Source organism: Glycine soja, chromosome 16, assembly GCF_004193775.1.
Source record: "Glycine soja cultivar W05 chromosome 16, ASM419377v2, whole genome shotgun sequence".
Taxonomy (NCBI): Eukaryota; Viridiplantae; Streptophyta; class Magnoliopsida; order Fabales; family Fabaceae; genus Glycine; species Glycine soja.
This window is the reverse complement of record NC_041017.1, coordinates 27,619,382-27,630,576: the sequence shown is the minus strand read 5'-3', so window position 1 is coordinate 27,630,576 and position 11,195 is coordinate 27,619,382. Positions and strand designations below refer to the sequence as shown.

At 33.3% G+C, this 11,195-nt stretch overlaps 1 protein-coding gene across 1 annotated transcript; it reads right to left on the bottom strand.

The window, feature by feature from the left end:
- Window positions 1-338: 338 nt before the first annotated feature.
- Window positions 339-3,266, bottom strand: LOC114390314 (receptor-like protein 6). The gene has a single exon (XM_028351017.1). The coding sequence runs from the start codon at window positions 3,230-3,232 to the stop codon at window positions 1,718-1,720; it is 1,515 nt and encodes a 504-aa protein (XP_028206818.1). The 5' UTR covers window positions 3,233-3,266; the 3' UTR covers window positions 339-1,717.
- Between the last annotated feature and the right edge of the window lie 7,929 nt (window positions 3,267-11,195).

The following is an 11,195-nucleotide window of genomic DNA, read 5'->3' as shown; positions in this document are numbered from 1 at the left end:
TGGGCGAATTGTTAACGACAATGACGTTCCTCGACTCATAGGGATGATGACGGATTAATTCCTTTGAGGAAGATCAATTTGAACTTTGTAAACTAGGTTTCATTTACAAATAATATTCATAATGATTTGCAAATTGAAATTGAAAAGAAAAAATGGGTTACCTTTAGCTAATTGCTAAATTAATTGTGACCACGACCCTACTTATTAATGTTTTCATAATGATCTCTGCAAAAGCACTATTTATTAGGTTTATGGAACTACAAAAACCATGATTTGATTCAAATTAATTACATATACAATTTATTTTGATTTACCAAAATATATTATTATTGGTAAACAAGAACAATTTACAATGACCAATTTTAGGTTGGCAGTTTCCAAATTATAAGTAAAACACATATTTTGGACTTAAAAGGATTCATTTTCTATCAGGTTGGAGTGTTGAACAATCCGTTCCTATTTCTGTGGGTGTTGCGTATCAAATTAATTATGCAAAATAATCACTTTCTCAAACGACTATTTTTACAGAATAAATTCAATGAATTCAACCAAGGACCCATCTAATTGGTCGGCAGTATGATTCACATGTTACCATCTGTCGTGATATGCTACCCTTTTGGACCAAAAAGTGTTCTCTTACACAGCAAGAATGTAAGATACACTGGCTTCTTTTGTTTTGCGACAACATCTGCATCCTCTTCACTAAATTTTTGCTTAACAACGATTCCAAAAGAATATGAAAACAAAATTGTAAGATCAAAGATAAAAAAAATACCTGAGAATTATTTATGGTTTGAGAGATTGCCAAGGTGAGCTTAGCGGTTATATCCGTATGGGTTAGAGTATAAGTCCTTGGGAGATTTCCTAGGTGTTTATTTTCGTCCACTCCTAAGAACAAAACCTAAGCTTTGAGACTTCAAATATGGCTGGCCTGAACAACTTTAGAGGGTCAGCATCTCGCCTTGCAAAGGAAGTCTTATCATTCCAATATATATCAGACTTAGTGTCACTTGAGTTGATGGTCTGTTCAGACATTGCAGTCAAATTCTTTAAGCATGATGGAATTCCACTTGACAAGTTATTCCTTGAAAGATCCAACAATTGAATACGCTTCAAATAACAGAGATGAATGGGTAGATTTCCTGAGAGGTGATTTCCTCGCATGTTCAAGATTATCAATTGATGCATACTTTCTCCAATCCATGATGGTATTGGACCCGACAACATATTTTCACTCAGGTCCAGCATAATTAAACTGCTGCAATTCTTCAAAGAAGAAGGCAACTCACCCATTAAACCATTGTTTCGTAAAACCAAGGCTTCCATATTAACAAGGGCGCCCATGGACATAGGAATCTTCCCTGACAATTTGTTGCTGCTTAAATCAAGAATCACTAATTGCTTTACTGATTTCCAACAATCTGGGAGTTGCCCCTTTATTTGATTGTGTGATACATCTAAAGTGGCCAAATATGCAGCTGTGCTTTGGTCACATAAGAATGAAAACATATCTGAAAAATTATTTTCAGAGAGAATCAGCACGGAAGCTTGTAGTAAAAATGACGGAATTTTACCCTCAAACTGATTTGAATTCAGAATTATAGACGGTCTCATAGGAAGCTTCACTGATATATCAGGAATTACACCAATGAGGTAATTGAAAGACATATTTAAATATCCCATATATTGCAAGTTAGAAAGATGGGATTCAGTGACGTCACCCTGCAAATGCACACATGTTACCAAAGAAAGATGGAATCTCGCCTTGCAGTTTGTCATCAAAGAGGTAAAGAACTTCAAGAGAGTTCATTACTTTCCCAAATCCATCTGGAATGGGACCTTCCAACATGTTATTATCAAGGAAAAGGTTATGAAGATTGGTGGTGGAGTTAAAGAGCCAGTAAAATATAGTTGATGATATCAACAGATTTGAGGAGAGATCAAGGAAAACAAGAGAAGATGAAGAACTCATAATGAAAGAAGATGACATAAGAAAACTTCCATCCGTAAGACTACAATTTCGCAAATCAAGATTTTGAAGTTTTGAGCTGAAGTTGAAGCTACCTTGAAAGACTGATGATGTCATATTATTATGGGAAAGGTCAAGGATCAAAAGAGAAGGAAAGTTTGGGCAGAGAGGAGATGACAAAACAATGTTATTATCACCAAGATAAAGCTCCTGAAGATTAAGGCTAAAGTTTGACAACAGTTGAAATGTTGAGGATGTGAGCTTATTTGAAGAAAGATCAAGGATGGTAAGAGCAGTGGAAAAGTTGGAAGGTGAATAAAACAGAGATTGAATATTTGTATCTGAAAGAGAACAATCAAATAGCCTCAACTCTCTTAAGTTTTGAATATTTGTATCTGAAAGAGAACAATCAAATATCTGTAGCCAGTGATGAGAAGAGGAAAGGTAGTATAGGGAACTTAGCTTAAGTTTTGTCAAGGAAGAAAGATTAGTCAACCACTCTGCATCCTTAGATTTCACATCAAAATTGCCACCAAGTCCAAGAGTGTGCAACAAAGGAAGATTCCTAACCTGGAAAGGGAGTGCTCCCGAAAATGAATTCCCACCAAGATCAAGATACCTCAACTGTGAGAGATTTCCAAGTTGATATGGGAGTTCCCCATCTAGATCACTATCACTTAGATCAAGATATTGTAAATGTGTAAGGTTTCCAAGTTGATAAGGGATTTTTCCATGGAGATCATTATCACTTAGATCAAGAGACAGTAAATGTGTAAGCTTTCCAATATCAGAAGGAATACTCCCACCAAATAAAGAATCAGAGAGATAGAGATATCTTAAATTGGTGAACGAGCCCATGAGTTCTGGAATCAGAGAGATAGAGATATCTTGAAAAGCATTATAGCTGAGATCCAGGTGTTCAATATTTTCAAGGGCAATCAATGAAGAGATATTGATTGCACCACTCAAATATTGTGTATCCTGACCACGGAGATGAAGCGTCTCAACATGACCAGTTTGATTGTTGCATTGAATGCCTTTCCATTTGCAACAGTCTCTGTTAGTGTTATCGTCCCTCCATGTAGATAGCATGCCATACTTATCTATGAGGCCATGTTTGAAGTTGAGGAGTGCTTGTCTCTCACTCTCAATGCACTTAATTTCTGCGCTATTGGGAAGGCTGTTGAATCCAAGAATGGATCCTGCAGCATGCAATAAAAGCAGCAAAAGTGCATAAAATAGTTTCAGAAAATAACAACTCATTATATTTTTGTTGATATTAAATGACTAAGAGTAAAACAAAGATCGCTTACTGTGATCAGTTTTCTCTTAAATTGTCAAGTATGAAAGATGGAGCCTGCGGCAGGATTTATATATATAGTTGATAGTATGGCTAAATGACAGAGTTGTTTATTCTCGTTCACTTATCCAAGACAAAAAATTAAGTAAATTTTCTCTTTACAAAAATTTTATTTTTAAAATTAAAATACGAAGACTCCATATACGAGGTTTATATATTTTAATTTCCTCTACTTGATCACAAATCTCCTAATATAATTTTTGTTCATGCATCTAATATTTAACAAAAAATATTGATCCAATAGTGTTGTCATCTCCATTTCTGTTAAATATTAAATATTAAATTAATTATGAATAAAAGTTAAGATGGGGAAAGATCAAATTTACAAGGAAAAAAAATGGGGGACCAAATTTCAAAGTTGGCAATAACAAAATTAAACTAAAATAAAACTTAAGTGCCATATGTTCTGATAATGACCTGCAAATCAATTTCGATGGCAACGTAACAACCTTAATAATTTCTTTGAGATATCTGTGTTCCATCTTTGCATAAATTGACTTCCAAGTCAATGCAAAACAAAAGACACTATAGCAACGATTTGCACGGGGTAGAAAATTGGAAACTTTGTGTCGAACTTTTTGGCTAAAGAAACCTCTACTCACACACAACACACTTTCTATCCCTCTCATCCTCTCCATTGATATTTGCTTTGTTTTATACTAATAAATAAGTAAATTATAATCACCCCATTAACAAACTAATTTTTTTAGTAATCCACCACTACAAAAAAATAGATATTTTTGACGGAATATTTTCCACCAAATTTATTAATTCCGTCAAAAATATTGTATTTTTCCACGGTTTTGAAGGAAATTCTTTTATTACACTCTGGTGATAAGCAATTTAAACTTGTTTTTGTTTGTATGTTTTATTGTACCAATTATTTATTCATATTTTTATATGTTGTGATTTGATTTTTTTTAATTAAGACATGGCTTTTAAAAAATTACTCTTACAAAATCTTACCATTCTTCAAGGAAAAAAATAGAATATATAATAAAAAATCAATAACACTACTACAAAAGTCATTTTTTAAGACGCGTGTTCTAAGGCGGTTGTTTAAAACCGTCTTAGAATATGAAGCAGTGACAATTTTGTAATAAAAGAGAAAATTTTTGTCTTTAACGTCGTACATTCTAAGGCGGTTATAGACGACCGTCTTAGAATGTCCTCCAGTGGCAATTTTGTAATTACCAAAAAGTAAGACAACGACGTTTTTACGAAAGACCGTCTTTGTATATCTTTTTAATTTTTAACCTAGCCCACGAAGGTTCTTTTGCTCTTACGCCGCTTTCTCATCCGTGGTCGCCCTCTCCTTCAACCGCGCAGTCTTACGCCACCGTTTCGTTCATACGCCGCCCTCTCCTTCAATCGCAATCTCTTGGAAACAAAACCCCCCATCACACAGTGTCTCCCAACGCCACGAAGAAGAGGAAAAGCCACAAAGAAAGTCATATCAAGGTATGTTCTCGTGCTTTTCCTTTTGGGACTGTTAGTTCAAGCCACAGAGTTTTATGCATGTTGTGGGTATTTCCATGGGCACGACAAACTAACATATGGAGTTGTGGGTATTTCCTATCTCCTTGCATATGTCCCAATTTACGATTTGGAAGCTTTTCCACTCTTCTGATACTACACAGGATTCTGCGTACAACAGCTGGCTCATCTTTTTAACCTGTCTATATTGTTTCTCCAACAAGTTGAAGTCTTCAGATTCTGAAATTGCTTTACCTTCATTTTCTACATAGTCAAACTGTAGCTGCTTCCTTCTGTATCTTCCGCATATCTCCTGTATTTTGTCTTTGTCTTTTTTTGCACGTCTGAATTTCAGAATATTTGAGTTCACTAGTAGCTTTCTAACATACTCTCTAACAAGTTTCTGGGACAAAGTTGGAGCCTGGCCCTCTGAACTCTTTAAGTCACACACTGTTCCACCACAATGAAAATAATGCTAGCTAGTTAAAAATTAAAATTAATGCATGCTTGTTAATACTTTTCCTCCCTTCTGATTTTAGTGAAAGTGTCGAACCTGCATTAGGTAATGGTTCTTTCCATCCTGATTCTCTGCTAAATTGTTGCCTGTTCTCTTTTGAGGTTATCCAATATGGTTTGGTTCCTTTATGAACCTGTTAGCTTAATGAGTCAGATTGCTTAATTTATAATGTAAAGGGTTATGAAATTGTATACACTCAAAATAATGTGATTTGAGTATGAATTTCCTATTGTGGTCGCATAAAAGAATCCCTTATTACTTACCTCTGATCTTCTCAATTTGGGGAGTGTGAGTGTCCGAAACATGTTTGTTGGCAAAACCTTGTCCTGAACATCATTGTTAGTAAAATGACACGACGACACAGCTAAGGTTTTCAGTGAATCTGTTTGTTGAGTTGCCTGAGTGTGTGCTGTTAAGTATTCATGCACATAATATAGATCACTGTTGTGCTCTTCATTTGAGAACTCCTGGTTGTCTTCTGTGGGAATGAACTTGTATAATAGTGATCTTAGTATCCCTGAAGCATGTAATAACCTTTTCCTTATCTTGTGTAAATCATATTTGATGGACCACTTCAGATCCTTGGCTGAATAAAGGTGTTGAATGTTGCTACTATCAGAGCTGGAGTTCTTGAACATGTAACTTCTTTCGATGAGGTAACTTTGCAATGAAAAAGGCTATTGGTGGTGTTGGATATATATCTTGTGCTAAGTTCTTAATTTCATTTTCATGTACTTTTTTTTGTAATTAATAAAACTCTGTTCTAAATTTGTGAATGATTCCTTCAATTGTATTTCATATAATGTGATTCAATCTTGTTCTCTTTTCTCAATGTCTTTAGTTGCACTTGGAAAGTTGGATCTAAGGTTGAACTGATTAAAATTAAGAGACATTATTACGTAGATTTAGGAATATAAGTATATGGTTATGTGCATTCTTTAGAATCCTGAACCTAATGCAGACTTGCTAAGTGAGAGTGCTTACAGAATTAAAGCTCTTATTTAATAATTCATAAAATTATAGTTACAAGGAATCAAGACTAGTTACTCTATTGCAACATTTGAACGTTCATCTAATGTGTGAGGTTAAGATTTCAAGTGAGTGAATTTAGGAACAAGGGAGTATAGGATCTTGATTTATATTTTCCACCTTTAGTCATTGTGTTTCTTGAGTATTTGAATATTTGATTAGTCCAAATGTCTTTCATAGGCTATTAGATTTTCAATTTTCACTAACTACTAACCATGACAATCTTGTATTTTGATTCACTAAATTAACACTTAGTGATAAGAACATGCTAATTGATCTATATGAGATGACCATTTCTTTAATTTTATTACTTGTTGACCAGTACACTTATATAAGTTTGGATGAAAATCAATTTTGATAGATACATCTAAGTCACACAATACTAATCAGGACCTAAGTTTAAGGTCCACCAACAAAAATAATATTTTCATTAATTTTATAAAATTAAAAAAGACCATATGTTATAAAAAAAACTCAAACATATAACTTTCTCATTAAAAGAAAAAAAACCTCATAAAATTTATTTTAAGCCTCACTCAGTTGAGTCAGCATGGTACTAATCACACCAAGAAAATCACATTTCATTTTATTATTGTTTTAGGTATAAAAAATAACAATAATCGAAACAACAAGTAACTTTTAAAAAAAATAATCTCACTCGTAAAAAAATTCTCTCCCATTTGATATCACATTTGTTATATGAATTCCAAGATTAGAATCAGATTGAAGATTGCTTTCAAGTGAGTGAAATAAAAAATGGGTCTCTGAGTGTTTCATTGGACATTAAGTTAAGCCAGAATTACAAGATCACAGGTCAAATGAAAATCGACAATTTTACTGATTACAAGTCAATGTTTTTTTTAAATAAGCAAACAATTATATTGATGTAAAAAGCTAATCTTAAGCACAAGTAGTGTTAAAGATTAGAGATATAATCAGCAATCAAGAACAAATTGTTCCCCATGTTTATTAGTTAATAGCATAGTTACATAGTAAAACCCAATAGACTTTTAGTTACTTTGGTAATCTTTCTTGTTGGTGAATGTCTTGGCAGGAGGAACTAGAGAGAAATCAAAAGGCATCAGGTAATGTAATTACTATATAGAATTTTAATTTTTTATTCATAACTTGTAAGCAGGTTTGAAGCAATTTGTTGTAATAGATAATTTAGTTGAGATGGCTTGAATTTTTATTTTCTTTTAGATTTTGAATTTTATCTCTATAACTCTGTTAAGTGGTGTTGTTTGTAGGTTCCAAGTCTGATGGATGTGCAAGATAGGTGAAGGAAGTTGCATGTCCTATTTGCACTGTTTAATAGTTCACTAATCACTAGGTAAAATTCACCCAAAAAAATGTTCACTTGGTAAATGGAGCATATTGTTGTCCAATATACTTATATTGAAATGATAAATTTTATTATTCATAGTGGAACAAGAATAATCATCATGTAAACTATCCATATAGTAAAACAAGAAAAGAAAAAAGATCGAACATAAAAAGGAATAATCATCATGTAAACTTCTGATTCCAATATTGGCTTCTAGTCAAGTCATATTTTGGCTCTTTAGTTTCTATAAGGAAAAGAGGCACTGCAGTGCTTTGTGGGTGTGTGCTTAATTAGCTGGTATGCAGTGTATTTGGCTAAGCAAAATGCATGTCTTTTCACTTTTCAGTTAGTGTATTTTTTATATACTTTGGTATAGGATTGTTTCCTAACTTATTTTGGGGTTTTTGTTGATGGTTACGTTTGAGTTTTGTTGTATGATTTCAAGAAGGATTAGAGTGCTCTACTTTTTCTTTCTAATAATGCAACAGAGGTTATGCATTATGTTCATTAAGTAATCAATTATAATGTGCATGCAGGGTGATTTTATCTTTGTATTGGGTTTGGGTGGTGGGTAGCATAATAATTTTCCAAATTATCTAAAGTTTAGTTTGTATTAAAGAACTTTCTAAAGTTTTTACTTGTTTTTGTTTATAGGTTGCTTCCTATGAGTTTACCACCTTAACTTGCATCCCAGGTGTCATCACATATCGTGGAGCTAAAATCCAGGTATCTCCACATAAACATATTATATGTTGATAAATTTATCACCTTACTGTGCAAAAGATATTCTGCTTGTGGGTTGATAAGCCTGGGATGCCTAAAGCTGAATTTAGTTGTACCTTTTTCTGATAATAGTTGAGAGAAGATTAAATGATATGTGAATGTTGCCTCTCTATATTAGTAGCCTCTGACTATAAGCTGCATGTGTGCTCGGGTCTAAGGAACATTGGCATAGGTTTTGGCAAATTTTATAATACAAAGCTGTTCAGATTATAGTATTCTCTAGACCAGAAGTTCAAATTAGCGAGTCTAAAATACTAAAAAGCTATTCAGTTTGATTTATTGTACAAAGCTGAGTGCATTGTGCTCGGAGGGTCCTGTGGTTGACTGGGGGGGGGGGGACAATTCATTGGAAAATACATGTTATTGCTCTCTATACAACATAATTGTAATTTCAGTTCTGCACCTCAGCACTTGCCTCAATTCGGGGGCCAGGAACCATGTATCTTGCATATTATGTCTCTCTATATCTTTGAAGCAAAGTGGGGCCCTTTTCTCTAATTTCATATTTTCATTTAGTTGTGCACTACATGGGCTAAGTTACTTTGTATCATGCTAATTGCTAAATGAATCTATCTTATAATAAGGCTTTTACTTGGCTAAGGCTTTCTTCCACTTGTCAATGGATTGTGTTTTCATGTTTTGTAAGATTGCCCAGCAATGATGATCACTAATAATCAATTGAGAGACATATGGACCAAGGGACATTGACAATACAATAAAATTAGAGTAGGGATAGTTGACACTAAATGAGAATTCAAAAAAAAAAAAAAACATGTCTAGAAATGAGTTGAGTTCGCAGCTTTGACTCTAATACAAACTTTTATTTTTGACTGATATTCAACCCGAACCAAACTTATGAGCAGTTGTTAGCTCAGTTTGATTTAAAATTATAACTATTTTAGATATTTTTATTTATTTATTCATTTACTTTGTACAATAAAATTAATTATTTCAATTTAATAATCAAAACCTTGAACCAGACTTGCTACCCTTTCATTGTAGTCTCGCATCTTTAGTTCTCTGCTCGCCGTCACCTCCGTCGCAGTCCATTCCTCTCTCTTTCTTCGACCACTCACTCTGTCTACGTAAGTAACCCTCACCCTTCTTTATTATTATTTCCACCAATTCGTTATCCCTTGCTACAATTCCTGATGCAGCAAATTGAATTATGTTCCTTACTAAGGAAAATTACTTTATTCATATAGATCTGTGCTAGGGTTCACATTTGTTTGGTATCTATCTCTGCAAGTGCCTCTCTCGTCCTCATTGCGTTTCACATTCTCTGCCAGGTATCTATCTCTGCAATTTCAACTTTCAACATTATTACTCACTTGTTTCATTCAAATCATTGTTCCTAAGTTAGATTTTTATGTCCCTTTTAGACTATACTCTAAGTAAAACAGTCACATATATAGATTTGTTACATCTGGAGTTATGCTATTGGACCTCTCGATAGAGTAGAACATGAAATATGTGTGACCATGCATACCAATATGTGATATTTGACATATTTGTGTTTACTCTTTCACTCAAGTATAAAAGAATCAATGATCAGAACTTTACGAGAATAACACACTCTTACTCTCGTGTTCAATTGAGAGACATATGGACCAAGGGACATTGAGAATACAATAAAATATGATTGCAAAGGTTAAAATCGGATAACCCAATATAGAATTATGGAGGCTAGCTTTTGAATTTGGGATTAAAAAAAAAGTAAACAATTAGAGGAGGTATATTAATAATTGTTGATAAAAAAATATACACCAAACCTAAAAATGCATAAATTCGTGCGCGCACACACATTGCTATAGTATATTTAAAACAATAAATTAAATCTACAAAAGTATAGAACATTAAATATTAAAACATAATAAATAAAATTAGAGTAGGGATAGTTGACACGAAATGAGAATTCAGAAAAAAAAAAAAAAGTCTAGAAATGAGTTGAGTTCGCAACTTGACTCTAATACAAACTTTCATGTTCTACTGTATCCTAAGCACATGAAGCTTGCTGCATGCTACCATTTTTGTTAACTTTGTTCAATTCCATATTCTTAAGCTTGTGATATTATTCTACTGGGTTGCTGCTACAAAGCCTCCTTGCATATTTGTTGTTTGCAATTGAGAGTTCACTTGATTTTAATGAGACTGCATATGAGGTGGGGGAAATTGTCCATATTGCAATGGAGGCACGATTTTGTTAGGTCTATTTATATTTATGATCTTTATAATCTGCTTCTCACATGAATCCAGTTTCAACCTGTAATTAAGTGAGATATTGCTCTTTGAAACCTGAAGGAATGCTATAGCACATTCCAACATCTTCATAAATTTCTTCAACTTTTCGAGTTTATATGACTTCGGTTGTTGTGGAAGGGAGGTATGCTGATAAAGAAAAAAAAAAGGTACAAGGTTAAACACATTAAAAATAATTGATGAGAAAAAAAATAATAAAGGGCACCCTTTCACTTTCAGGAAAGGTGATGACTTAATAGTGCTTAGCAATCTTTAGAGATTACCAAAATAATAATAATAATAATAATAATAATAATAATGGAAAAGGCTGGTTTATTCATAGAGCAGTTGTTAAAAATTTATCTGACTAAGCATACCCGCTGAAGTTTACTAGCAGATTTTTGGTACATTTCATTCAACTCTGGCAAGTAATTTTGTTTCATGGACTTAATCTGCAAAATAAAATCAACCAAATCAAATAGGGATCGGTTAATTA

Bases quoted from the DNA above. Each gene is read 5' to 3' on its own strand.
- LOC114390314 (XM_028351017.1), bottom strand. From the start codon at position 3,232: ATGAGTTGTTATTTTCTGAAACTATTTTATGCACTTTTGCTGCTTTTA.